At 48.1% G+C, this 14,174-nt stretch overlaps 1 protein-coding gene across 2 annotated transcripts; it reads left to right on the top strand.

The window, feature by feature from the left end:
* DUS1L (dihydrouridine synthase 1 like) lies at window positions 1-10,712 on the top strand. Of its 2 annotated transcripts, none has more exons than XM_021414818.1 (13): window positions 1-238; window positions 1,491-1,599; window positions 2,217-2,267; window positions 4,296-4,408; window positions 5,132-5,229; window positions 5,391-5,494; window positions 6,369-6,513; window positions 7,136-7,232; window positions 7,572-7,660; window positions 8,097-8,263; window positions 8,792-8,829; window positions 9,991-10,066; window positions 10,362-10,712. In XM_021414818.1, exons 1-13 carry the CDS (start codon window positions 2-4, stop codon window positions 10,511-10,513), a joined length of 1,476 nt encoding a protein of 491 aa, XP_021270493.1. In that variant the 5' UTR covers window position 1; the 3' UTR covers window positions 10,514-10,712. The 2 variants fall into 2 exon arrangements, with proteins under 2 accessions (XP_021270493.1, XP_021270494.1); XM_021414819.1 differs by having other exon boundaries at window positions 5,147-5,229.

Here is a 14,174-nt window from a genome sequence, read left to right on the forward strand (position 1 = left end):
GATGCCGAAGCTGCGCGGGGAGGCGTTCTGGAGGGAGACGCTGCGCGGCGCCCACTACGTGGTGGCTCCCATGGTGGACCAGAGCGAGCTGGCCTGGAGGCTGCTGAGTCGCCGGCACGGCGCCCAGCTCTGCTACACGCCGATGCTGCACGCCCAGGTCTTCCTGAGGGACGCCAACTACCGCCGGGAGAACCTCTACGGCGAGGCCTGTCCCGAGGACCGGCCGCTCATCGTGCAGGTGGGCGCGGAGCGGGGCAGCGCCTGAGGGAGCTTGCAGGCGGGAGGGGACCGAGGGTTCACGCGGGCTGATGGCGGCAGGGCCGGGGGAACGGCTTCAGACGGAAAGAGGGGAGAATGAGGTCAGATGCGAGGAGGAGATTCTTTGCTCAGAGGGCGGTGAGGCCGTGGCACTGCGCAGAGCTGTGGGTTCCTCATCCCTGGAGCTGCCCGAGGACGTGGGGGGGCCCTGGGCAGCCCGAGCTGGGGGCACCCGGCCCAAGGCAGGGCTTGGAGCTCGATGACCTTCAAGGTCCCGTCCGACCTGAGCCGTGCTGTGACCCTGTGGCTCCTGGTGGCGTTCAGGCCTCTGCCCCTCGCCCTGCAGCCCTGCCTGGTGCCCCACTTTGTTCCGTGGGGAGGAGCGCTGGTTTCTGAGAAGCTCTCTGAAACCACGAGCACAGCGCTTCGCTGTAGTGAAAGAGACAGAAAAGCAAACACAAGGAACGGAGGACACGCTTCGAAGCTCGCTGCGTTTCTGCTTCTTGAGTACTGCGCTACATTCAGGTCCCAAAGAGAGAGGGCCCCGTGGAACTGCAGCGCAGCGCAGGGGAGGACACACAGCACGAGCTGGGCGGTTCTCACACGTGGAGCAGCAAAATGGATGAGGTGGACTCTTTGCTGCGGAAGGGGCTCGTCTGCCCTGGCTGCGAGAAGTCTGTGAAAGTCTGACATCGGTGCTGAGCTCTGCTGGGTGGGGGTGAGGAAAGGGCTGTGCCCCCCGGGGCTCCCAGGGCACGGCCCCCAGCTGCCGCAGCTCTTCCATGAAACAGCTTCAGGTTAACCTAATTGTTCGGGATAAATTGATGCGTAGCATCGATAAAGCTGGAATTTTCTCCGGATCCAGAGACCCACAGGTAGCTCCTTTGTTCAGCACTGCCTGGATGTGCTCCCACGATACAGCTGTTTGTTCCCCAGCAGATCTGAAGGGCTGCCTCCTTTTACCATATGTGAAAGACTCCGCAAATATTTCTTTGCTTCTTCAGTGCTCATCTTTTTTTCATTTTTTTTGCTAGAGGGTTGAGGGTCTTTAGCTGGTCAGCGTCACAGATCTGTTCATTTTTAATTATTTTAGTTGAGAAGTGGCAGTTGTTTGGAACCGTGCCCGTTTTATGGAGCAGTGGGTTGCTTTGGCAGTATATCGTGATTTGTTGACGGTGCATGGAGAAAAAGCTATTGCCTGCTTATTTCACTTGTCTTTGTCTCTTTCCCAGTTCTGTGCCAATGATCCTGAAGTATTTGTCCAAGCAGCGCTGTTGGCTCAGGATTATTGTGATGCTATAGACCTAAATTTGGGTTGCCCCCAGATGATTGCGAAGAGAGGTACGTGCAAATTTGAACCCTGGATAAAGAAAGACGCGGGGTGTTTTGGATATGTGCTTTGGCAGCGGGGCATTAAGGTGACAGAATTAAGACTTGGTGGGGGTGGCATCAGTGCTGTTGAAATCAGACTTAATTACACCCGTTTTAACAGATACAGTTTTGTCGTACCTCAAGCAAAATTAAGGATAGTCACGATTCCTATTTCTCTTGAGCAATAGCTCTTGTGTCTAGAATATCCTTCAGAAAAGTCTTTTTTTTTGCAAGAGCTTCCTTTATTTATTTATCTTTCCTGATTTCAGTTGGCCAAAGAGCTTACATTCACAAAACTACACGTAAAATACCACTGTGCGGGCACTCAGCGTGCCCTGTTTCCTCCATGCTTGCACAGAGTTAATTCACAGTAGCATATACGGGGATAAAACCTGTTGAACCCTTAGGGGTGTTGCAAACATAGCTGTGTTTCGAAAACCAGAGCCTGTGTGTGTGAAAACTTGGGGTGCTGAGGATGGATTTGTTCTGCTTCTGTCAGCGAGTGCCTGGATCTTTGCGTGTGAATGTACGTGCATGTCAGAACCTTACTCTTCCACACGAGTCCATCAGATGCTGCTTTGTTATAGGTCACTATGGAGCATTTCTGCAAGAGGAATGGGATCTTCTTCAGAGAATGAGTAAGTTTATAGAGGCTTACTTTGAGAGCAAATGGGTTGAACTCAGCAGTAAGAGGGAGGAAGGGGTGCAGCGTGTCTGTCTGGGGAGGGCTGTGGGGTTTGGTGGGTTTTTTTACGGTCCGTTTATGCCAGCTGCACTGTGTGGTACTTTGTGATACCCCACTCACAGCTCATCCTGGGTCTGCCGAAGGACCTCAGAAACCTTTCACCTGAGATGAGTCACTGAAGTCCCAGTCTGGTGATGGCTTAGTGGCTCCCCAGTTGCTAAAAGCAGGAGAACACCCAGCACGTTACCAGGGAGAGCGGTTCTGCCTGGAGCCCCCGTTGCCCTTTTCTGATCAGCTCTTTGTGAATCTTCTCTTTCTGCCCACGCCTTACCAAGTTACGCCTCTCTTCTCCAAATTTGTGGAGTATGTTCTTGGGGTTATTGGTAGCAGCTGTGAACAGTGATGTAATGTATTTCTTTCTTTTAGGGAACACATTGGGAACTACTTTCTTGTTAAGGAAGGTTTTGTTCATTGTGTAGAGCCAAGAATGTTCCTTCCCCTTGCTTCAAAGCAAGTGTCTGAACTGCGGAGTTATAGAGTGTTACTTCTGTGGTGTTCCCTGTGGTCCAGGGAATCTTGAATGGTGTTCAGCACAAAGACACTATGGAGAACTTAGATAGACAGTGCTTCTGCCAGCATGTCGTGTGGTCGTTGGGGCACTTCTCTTAGGAGTGAGAGCTGTAAATCAGCGGAGCCTTGAGGTGAGAACAGAACACAGCTCATTGGTTTGGAAGAGAGTTGCCTAGTTAGGCTGTTCTGTACAAGATGGGCAAAGCTTCTGCCTCTTCTTCCTTCTCCACCCAGTACTGTTTTCTCCTTGGATCTGTATACACCTCACTTGCTTCTTCAATAGATCTTCTAGGGTTTGGATTAGAAGAAAACAGGTGCCTTTCCACACTGTGCATCTGACCTCCGGAAGAGAACAGGATTTCAGGCGTGCCACTGCTCAGCATTTTCCTATTGGCTGTCTTCATCAGGTCTCTTTTTGGTAGTGTTCCAATTCCACGTGAGCAGGGTGCCCAGGGCTGTGCCCAGATGGCTTTTGGAGATCTGCAGGAGGAGACCTCCCCAGACCTCTCACCGCAAGCTGTGCCAGTACTCTGCCACCTGCACAGTACCAAAGTGCTTCCTGATGTTGGGTGGAATCCCTGTGTTCCAGTTCCTGCCCGTTGTGCCTTGTCCTGGCACTGGGAATCACTGGAAAGAGCCCGACTGTCTTCATTGCATCCTTCTCCCTTCATGTATTTAGGGATCGATGAGGTCCCCCCGAGCCTTGCCTTTCCCAGGCTGAGCAGCCACAAGTCTCAGCTGCTCCTGACAGAAGAGGCACTGCAGTCCCTGTACACTCTTGGTGGCCCGACACCGCGTTCTTTCCAGTAGGTCTGTGTCTGTTGTGCTGGGGGAGCAGAACTGAACGCAGTGCTCTCGGTGTAGCTTCACCAATGCTGAGCAGAGCGGAAGGGTGACCTCCCTGGGCCTGCTGGCAGTGCCTTGCCTAGTGCAACCAAGAAGAAATCCCATTAGCTTTCATAGCAGCAAGGGCACGTGGAGCCCACCAGGATTCACAGGTCCTTTCCTGCAGAGCGGCTCTGCAGCCACTTGTCTTGGTAGCTTGAATAATAATTTGGAAACAGAGCAGAGGAAATGTGAGCAGGTGAGTGCTAATATCGTTGGCAGAGCAGGAGGAGTGCAGCGCACTGGAACAACGGGAAACGTGTGTCAGTGCGGGAAGTCCTTGAAACTGAACGTGAAATGTGGTAGAGTTAGAGCTGTTACATTCTGAGCACTCTGTGCCTCCTTGTTAAAACACACATTTTATGTATTTATTTTCTACTGTTGCTGAACCCCTGCGGTAAGGATGGCAGAGGACACTGCTAATGGTTTAAGCTGTGATTTTCTCAGGCTTTTTTTTCCATACCGCACGCAGCGTCTGATGACAGCGTTGTGCAGCTCACGTTCCTGCCTGTTCTCTCTCTCCTAGTCCTGCTGGCTAACGAGAAGCTCTCTGTTCCCATCACCTGCAAAATCCGCGTCTTCCCAGAAATTGACAAGACGGTGAAATACGCGCAGATGCTGGAGAAGGCCGGCTGCCAGGTGAGGAGGCAGCTGCTCCCTGCCCTTCGGCGTCGGGCACGTCTCTGTGTGAAGCATCTCGTGATCTTGGTGGGCTGTGGAGATGAATCGGCTGCGTTGCTTTACAGACAGGGAGAATGGGCTGCAGCGGGATGTGTGCACTGGCATTCGTGGATGGCGTGCTAGGTTACTAGTGCCATAGGAAATGTGATTTCAGAGTTTCTCTTGGCATCACTACGCGCCGTGGCATCTTGCCCTGTGGGTGAGCATCTCCACCTGACACGGAGCTGCAGGAGGCAGCGTGAGTGCACGGCATCCACAGGGCTACCAGGAAACAAACAAACCAAAAGCAGTATGGCCACCACCAGTGAAGAAATGGGCTATCTGTCCAGGGTCCAAGTTAAATGAGAGGAGACGGTCTGTAGTTAGAGCCAGTACTCCCATACTTGGGCCTTCTGCTGAGGGGCAAGCCAGATCAATCTGTCATCGGTAGGAGCCAATGCAATAGGAAATCTTTAGCTTTTCCCTAGGTCTGCTCCGTGGCGTGACAAGATCATGAAGTCAAATGAAGCCCTGGACTGTGGCAGGGCAGGTGACCTGGTGATACCTTTCTGTTACACCAGAGTCCTTGCACTTTTTAAAAAGCCCTGGGAACTCAGTGGTGCCCATGAAGTGTATGGGATTCGGAGTAATCTTTTGTCAGTGGATTTGTTCCAGTGGTTCATACACTTAAGAAGTAAATAGGACTTTGTGTTCCAGCTGCTGACTGTCCATGGCCGTACGAAGGAGCAGAAGGGACCCCTTGCTGGCGTGGCATCCTGGGAGCACATTCAAGCTGTCAGGTTAGTGAGCAGTGCTGATTTTAGCAGCAGGTAGATTTTAAGCTCTGCATGCAGTGGCACTGAAGTGTCCCTTTGTGTGACAGGAGCAGAATTTCTGGATTAACTCTGAGCAGTCTTCCCTAATGCTCAGTGTTATATGTCTGGTTTATTCACTGATACAGAAAAGCTGTGAGCATTCCTGTGTTCGCAAATGGAAACATCCAGTGTCTCAGTGACGTGGAAGAGTGTATCCGTAAGACGGGAGTGCACGGTGTCATGAGTGCAGGTAACAAGAACGAGCTTTTACTGTCAGTAGATGAAGATACAAACTGTTTCTTTAGCAGCTCCATACACATTTATATAAAGCCTACATCAGGCTGATGTGTGGTGAGCAACTCTGATGGAAAGCTGAGTGTCCTTTCTCTCCCCTCTTACACTGGGCATTTCTTACCAGGATCTGTTGAACTTGTAGTACCATTGAGTAGACAGCTCCCATCTCATTGCTTGGCAAAAACTCTCCCATGGTCCTGGAATGTTCTCGTGGCATCTGATAATCAGTGAAATAGTTTCTGAATGAGTCTTGATGCAGTAAGTGTCCCCGTGATGACATATTCCTGCGGATGATTCATGTTGAGCTGGACAAGAGAGAACTGGCTGTGCTAGCTACAAGAGTCAGGACAGACATCAGAAAAAGCTTCCAAGCACTCCCACATCTAAAGCAGTGCAACATATTGCCTGGGACATTGCAGAATCTTATTTTTAAGAAAGCACTGGTTAAGAAAGGTTTGTCACACTAGTTGAGCACGGCTTAGTAAGAAGCAGTATCTGCATACTTAAGCCAAACAAATGAGACTATAAACTTAAGACGCTCATTGTCTGAATATTTAACCATTTGGTATTGATTTCTTTTTCTTTTTTTTTTTGACTTTTTGTGTGAAGATTTTAATTAGGTGTGAGCTATTGAACTCAATTAATAATTATATTGTGTATAAAGTGTTGTGAGGTCAGATTATAGCATTTATGGAGCCTCCATTCTTCTTTGTGAGGGTGTGTGACTGGCTGGCACAATCACAACGGAGCTGGCCAAGCTGCAGAGCCTGTCTTTTGTTGTCTGTTTCCATCCTGAAATGAAAGTCTGAGTATTTCTTTTCATTCCCTAGAAGGCAATCTTCATAACCCAGCTTTATTTGAGGGACGAAACCCGCTGGTGTGGGAGATGGCTGAGGAGTATCTGGAGATAGTGCAGAAGTACCCTTGTCCGTTGTCTTACGTTAGGGCTCATCTCTTCAAGCTCTGGCATCACACGTGAGTATCTCCAGGACACTCCTGAGGTTTTCAGGGCTCATTCTTCTTTGCAAGTGTCTGACTTTTCTATACAAGAATTTGTTTGACCGGAATTAGTGTGTTGTAAGGTATTCTTTCCTGGACCTGCCAGGAGAGCACATGGGCTGAAGCCTTCAGCCTTCACTACAGGAAGACAGGGCTTGGGGAATGAAGGAGTTACTGGGACATAAATTAGGGTGTGAGCTGGGAGCACATTGGCTGCTATGTGGCAATGGCCTCTATGCATTCATGCACTTCATGGCAAACATGAGCTCCCTGCCTCCTCGTTCACTGTGAGGCAAGCTGTCTTGCATTTATCCTGGAGTGAGAGCACGTTCATGAGCAGCTCCTGAGGAGCAGCTGATGCGTGGTATGCTCATGTTCACTGATCTCAGAGTACCTTGTTTGCGTGCCCAAACTCACAAGTATTTACCTGAAAGAGTAACAGATACTTAGACCTAAAAGATGATAGAAGATAAACTCCTACCACAGGCAAGCACAGTGAGAAAACTCCACAGAAAGCTTTTATGAAGACATTTTAAGATGATCCCCGTAGACTAGGAATAACGAATGAACGTGACTTGGTGTTTGGGTTTTGCCTCAGGCTTCAAGTTTACCAGCAGCTGCGTGAGGAGTTAGCCAAAGTGAAGACTCTCGAGGGAATCGTAGACGTCAACAGGGAGCTGAAACTGCGCTGCCAGGTACCATGGTGGGCCCTGCTCCCCCCACACAGCTCTGTCTGCACATGGTTGGGACACACCAGGCAGTTCCTGTCTGTTAGGCACCTCCCCGTGTAGCTTACCAACTGTGAGAAGCCCAGACAGCTTTGCATCGGCGAAAGCTGATTTAGGAGTTAGAAATCTGCTTCATTTCTGTATTCCTACAGCTGTTTTGTTGTTTGCTTTTTGTTTTTTTACTATATTGAAACTGGCAGTAGCAGTTTAGTTTCAATGACACTGAGTGGTTTCCTGGAGCTTTAAGTACTATTTAGAATGTTTCCTGAGAACTGCAGGAAAGCTGACAGTAACTCTGTGCTGCAGGAAGAAATGGCGAATCAGAAAGAAGGAGAGAAGCCAAAAGAGGGCTTGCCTTTCTTCCACTGGATCTGCCAGCCATACATCAGGCCAGGGTGAGTTACCTCCATTAACGTGGCTGGGTGCACAGATGCTTTTCCTGCCCTTACTGTCACTGCAGAGCAATTCAATCCTGTTTTAGGAGCTCACGTGCATTTGAAAACAAATGAAAACTCCAGGTTATTTTTATTGTGTCTTTGTCTTTTTTTTTCCTTCTTTCCTGGTTATTGTTTTGTTGGTTGGTTGGATGCTGCTTATCGTATGTATCGTCTCCTTCAAGCTCCCCTCGGGTTTCTCTCCCTCCAGAAAGTAAAAAACAAGAATTCCACTGGAGAAAGAGAACCTGGTGTACCTTCACATCTAAAAGGAATGCCATCTCCTTGTAATTTAGCTATGATACAAATATTTGCAGTTTTCTCTAGGCCGTGACAGTGTCCAGGGAACACCTGCTTCTCCCATTCAGCCAACTTACAGAGGTATTCACCATTTCAGGCCAAAGGAGAGATGCAAGGAGAATGGAACCAAGGAGACTGAAAAAGGCGTGCGAGGGAAACGTTCTCTGGAGGAGGAAGAAGATGGAAATTCGGAGCTTCTGTCAAAGAATAAGCAAAAAAAGAAGTTAAGAAATCCAAATAAAAGCTTTGACCCGTCTTTAAAACGTAAGTTCCATCTGTTGGCATACGTGCACTGCTACTGTGTGAGCTGCCAGCTCTTTCTTGGTCGTGTTTATGTAGATGTGGAAACTTTAAAATAGGGTGGGTTGTCGGGCAGTTTGGTAGTAGGCAGCATGATTCAATTTGTGTTCATTTGGAAAGAAACCTCATACTGAAGAAGTAGGTCAGTAGTCCACAGTAAGCAACTTCTTTAAGCTCAAAATGCTTCACAGACAATGTGGGTTTGGTCACTAGTGTTTGAAATTGGAATTTCAGATGTATTTCAAGCAGATTTCCTCCTCTTTTGCACGGGAATTGAAATTAAAATGTTCATATTTGCATCTAACTTAAACACACTTAAAAACTCCTTGTATCTTTACCTGCTCTGCACTGTTCATGGTGGTACTGTATTTTAATATTCAAAAGAGCCCCCCCCGAGTAGAACAGCACCGTGCTTTGTCTGGTACTGAATTTTTAAATGTACTCTTTCCGTGTGAAACACCGTTGCTGAAATCAGTTCTCTGTCTTTTCCAGCTAAATATGCAAAGTGTGATCAATGTGGAAACCCTAAGGTAAGTCAGGGTCAGGGTCCAGGAAAGCATTTTCACGAGGCAGGGCCGTGTCAGCATCCAGCAATACCTGCATGCTGAGCTCTGGGCTGGGGGCAGGGACTGTTGCTCTGTTCTGGAGCACTGTTGTTATGAGCAGCATTCAGCTGGGACTGCTTTGAGCTGCTGCAACAGGAAGATTTCTCGCTGTGCTCATTATTGGGAAGACGTTTTGCTTGGGGGTTGTCTGGTTCTGAAGCCACCGTTTCATCGCTGGAGCAGTTAACAGCTTGGGCCTTCAAGCAGGACTGTTTGAAATGGGACTTGTTCTCATTTTTTGCGTTGAATTTGCATCACTGTAATGGTGCAGGCAGCTCTTAAAGCGTTGAGAATGGGCATGGGTTTTTTTTGTGTTTTGTTTTTTTTTTTCTGGATTGTATTTTCCTCAGCTGTGTCGTGTAGTGGTTAACGAGGAGCAGGAAAAACAAAGCCAAGCAAAATATTCCCCAGACACAAAGATGTTTTTAATGGGGTGGGGGAAATCACTGGAAGCTCACGGAGGCTGTGTGAGCAGCAGAGGCACCCAGCCAAGCTGTAAAAGAGGCAGATGGAACCGCTGCCCTCCCCTGGAGAAGGGTCAGGCATTACATTAAAACACACGCTAACTTAGGTAGAGCTTAAGCTGCAAAAAGGAAATAAATGGATGTGGTCAGATTGATTATTTCAGGCATAGTTACAGGACAGTTACAAGCATCTGTCAGGCACCTTGTCCTGGCTGGTGCTTCTGTAGAGAAAGGCAGCGAGCTCAGCTGTACCAAGCGGCGTAACCCATGTCCCAAAGTGCTCACAGCGTTCCCTGTGTGCGGTGTGGGACCCAGGCTGCCCACAGAGCGGTGCTGGTGCAGAAGTGGGCTGGGGGTTGGTGGCTTTGGGGCTTGGCTGTGGCTTTGTGGGATGTTCTTCCATTTTCTGTGCACAGTTGAGGGCTGCCCTCCCCGCTCTCTGTGCCATCAGCTCTGTCAGCTTCATTGGATTGAGGTGTAAATGCCTCCGGGCTTTTTCCAAAGGTGTGAATGTGCAGAGCTGGATTGTTGATGCTAATTATAGTTAAATATATATGAATATATATATATATGTTTATTTTTGCTAATAAACTGATACAAGCTTCTTTACACCCCCACCCAGGGCAATAAATGCGTGTTTAACATGTGCCGAGGCTGCTGCAAGAAAAGAGCCTTCAAAGAGACAGCAGACTGCCCAGGTAAGTGCAGCTGCTTGCATTCTGTCCTTACAGGGCACTGAGCAAATGCCTTATCCCACATCCAGCCATTGGGTTGTGTCTGTTAAAATCTACACCTATCTAGCTAAAAGTTTTAGTGCACATTCAAGAGCTCTTGTCTGTATTTCTTTTTATTCCAAGGCCCTGGGCTGGGTTCTTTCCAGCCCCATTTGTTCTAGCTACAGGGAATGCTCTGCTCTGTTTTCCAGTGCATTCACCTCCTTTCAGTTCCTCTTTTTAATTTTTTTTTTCCCCTCTCTCATCCTTGCTTCTTCAGGTCATGGATTACTTTTTAAGACCAAATACGAAAAATCCCTTTTGTGGCAGAGCAGTCAAAGAGCAATTCCAAGCCCAGAGCTCAGTCAGAGAGGAGGCGTGGAAGGGGAGGAGGCTGCTGTGCTGAAGGAGGCTGGTGAGGGCGCAGTGTGAAGCTTTGGAAATGAATCAAGAGCTTCTGCCAGGCCTTTGCTTCCCTGGGCCAAAGAACCTGCCATCTCCAGAGCGCCAGCAGCTGCGTGAACCTGTTCCACAGGTTTGTTTTAAGTCCTGGCCAAGTGTTATTTAAGTAAAAAAAAAACTGCTTACTCAGGGAATTATCCTGCATTTGAAATAAAAAGAATGCAACTGATTTTCTCATGCCGTGTTTCAAAGACTGAGAGCGCGCTGCGTTGAGGTGAGTGGGTCAGGCAGCCTCTGTCTGCTGCCAGCACAGTTGGCATCATTACGTTTATTAATCCTTCGTGTCCTGGTTTTAATATTAGGAAATACATTTCATAGAGTAGAGTGGCCTTCAGGAGTGTTAAAAATAGCCATGTTAATGACTGCTTCGCTAAGGGAAAATGTCCCATGTCTCTGACTTTCAGCTGGCCACGTTTTCAATGCAGTAAGGAACCGAGAGCTGCTTCCAAACGTGACTGAAGCTGGCAGTGGCTGCTGCTCCACACGGTGGGCTAACAAGCAGTGGGTGCACACAGTATGCTGAAAGCTTAACTGCTGACTTAAACAGGTCATGCAGCGTCACCCATGGATGGGGCATGGCTGTTCTGAACACAGCAAGGAGGCCAGGAGTGAGGAGGGAGACTTACAGTTTCTTTCCTCGACGCTCTATTAGGCCAACATTTAATTTGTTTTAGAATCCTAATTAAGGAGATTCTGCCCTTGTCTCTCAGTGTTAGACGTTTGTTTTCTTGTAGCCTCAGCCTCGCTACAAGAAAACAAACAGGAAACTCAGCACACAAGATTCTAGGGCTACAAACTACTACACATGTCTGGAAACAGGGAAGACCCAACCACCCTCCCACCCTGAGGAGCTGCTGAAGTCTTGCTACAGAAACGCAGCACCTTTAGGAAGCAGGCACTGACAGCACGGCCTGGAGCCCTTCTAGCCCATTCTTAACTTCAAAAACAAAACCTTTTCAACAAGTACAGCTGAGCCTGTGCACACATGGACACGCACCCCCACACTGAGCTTGGGGAAGACAGAACTCATCATCAGTTCATATTTCCTCACACCTGCTGCAAACTTACAGTTATGAGTTCGTATGTGGACGGGAACTGTAACCTGAAATAAAACCAAAGCCCTAAGTGGCTGCTGCTATTAGCCAGGAACTGTACGCCTCGTTATCAAGGTTGTAATTCAAACAACTAATGAGAGCTGACAAGAAATAATTAACTTGGTAAGCAGAGGCCCCCATAACAAGTTTCCTAGTTGGTGTTGGGATTTTCCACATTATTTCTTCAGGCATCTTCCCTACCATCACATTATGTGTAGCTTTGCACATCTGTCTGCATGTGGTGATCTTCTGTGGAGCTGCTGCCATCCACTCCCACTGTGAGATCTCTAGAGGGATCCCAGGAGCTAAGAACGCATCTCTGGTTGGAAGCTGGGATTAAATGCTGCCTCACAGCTGTGGCATTCCACAGATTTCTGACAATAAAATAGTTCAAACTCTCCTAACGAGTCTTCCCATTTCATTAGTTCATTACTGGGAAGGAAATACATATTTTCCATGATGTTCTGGGAATAGCATCTTCCAAGCTGAATCAGCTTTCCTAATTTCGGACTCCCCTCGTATTCAAGTTCAGACCCTGACCTGGAAGGTGTTCTCCTCCCTCACCTCGTAAGCAGGAACCAGCACAGAAACCAGGGACAGGGAGAGGTATTTACAGACAGGGATCAGTGTGAGAGAAGCAAGTTCAGAAACGCCTCTGTGCTTTATTTAAAGATGGGAACTGGAAGCCACGTCCCTGCCTCCCGTGGAAATGCTCCCCTCCTTCCCTTGCACAGCCGTAACACGGTGAAGTGTTCTGAACAGAGGTAAGAAAACTCCCTCTTTAACAAAGAGCTCAATGTTCATAAGCACGGATATTCCAGCCCTCACTTTACCCCTTTGCTGCTTTACCCAGTTCCCCAAAACCAGAAAGCTCCATCATTCTCTGCACACTGTGCTGGAGAACATGTACTAAACCAGAAGAGGCTTTTGCATGAGCAACGTTAGCCATTGGAAGACAGGAGCGGACTGGGGCTCCTATGAGCAATTGGGATGACGTTCCTAACCTGACAGCCTGCTTTCAGATCACATCTCACGAGCACACGATCTCATCCCCCAATCTCCACTGTGAGGAAAGGACCGAGCTGCCCTTGGGTTCCCCACTTCAGAAAGCGCCTTATGCTTGACAGTCTGAAATGGACTCATCTGTACAGGATTAGTGATGAAGGCCTATTTGTCCCCACCCCCTCCTGCAAGGCCTTGCTTAACACGCAGCACAGCCACACTTCTCCTCTTGGCTCCTGTCCCAGCACACATCAGAAGAGCACAGTGCTCCTAACGTGGGGCTGGGACGCTGCCCAGGCAGGGCCTGCAACACAGAGCTGTGTGCATCCACCTGCACCTCACTGCACCACCGGAAAAAAGATACAACCTGAACCTTCAACAGATGGCACAGGGGATTATAATTACATCCTATTAAATTAAGATTGAAGAGGTAAAGATGACTAGTCTATCAGTTTCTTAACATGCAGTGCTTGTGAATCAGGAGGCAGTGTTACAACACGAGCAAAGTCGGGCCATTTCCCACTGGTGCTGGGCACACCTGCACCTGCATTACCTAGGGATTACTTTCAGGCTAGGCAATACACTAATTACTCCACTTATCTCTAATCAAAAAACATTGCAGCCAGCAAACTCAGCAAGATTATGTCCTATTTTGTTTCTGTTTCAAAAACCCCTGGGAAGAAATGAACAATTTTAGTGGGAGTAGGGGGAGACAGTGCCCTGCAATGCAGAACGATGGAGAGAAAATGATCCTCCACCCCTGGGCGTCCAGGAGACTGCCTTCCTATATTTGTGGCCACCTTCAGAGGCACTGAAGAGGAGCAGCATCTTACCTGACAGAAAGAAAGCCAACTGCCTTCACTTGGCCACCAGCTCATGAGAAAGCAAAGAATGAAGAATAATAAACACCTGGATCTCAGCATGTATGGACACACAGACTTCACAGTTACGTAACCCACAGGACGATGGAGCACGCCGGTCCAAGCTGTGCATGCATCAAGCAATAGAAAACCTCCATAGGATGAAGGGCAGCAAGATGACTGCCAAACCAGGCCTACCAAGGAAGTCAGGTTTTCAGGTCTTGACACTTGAATTCTTGTTTGAGTCAGGCCATCTCCTGCTAATGAAGCTGCCTTTGAGTTTGTGGCTTTTAACATCTACTAAGATCCCAAGCCTGAACTGTTTGGTGTTGTCAAGACACTGTGTTATGAATGTACCAAGCTTCTAAGTCTCACACGTTTCTCTTTGGAGGTTGATTTAACATATTAGCCAACTTCTGTTCCCTATCTAATTCATTTAGGCCGACCAAGTCATCCTACAAGATAATCTACACCAGCCCCTAAACAGAGAACACGAATACAGAAGCCAAACTAGGATCAGCTGAAGTGCAAACCTCACTTGCAAGCAGACAGTACTTCAGCTCTACTTTTTATATAGTCACAAACAGTGCACTCACAGACCAGTGTATTTTCTTTTTACCCCACCACACATTCACAATTAACAGCTAATTAAAAAAAAAAAAAACATATTTACTT

This window comes from Numida meleagris, chromosome 17 (assembly GCF_002078875.1).
Source record: "Numida meleagris isolate 19003 breed g44 Domestic line chromosome 17, NumMel1.0, whole genome shotgun sequence".
Lineage (NCBI taxonomy): Eukaryota > Metazoa > Chordata > Aves > Galliformes > Numididae > Numida > Numida meleagris.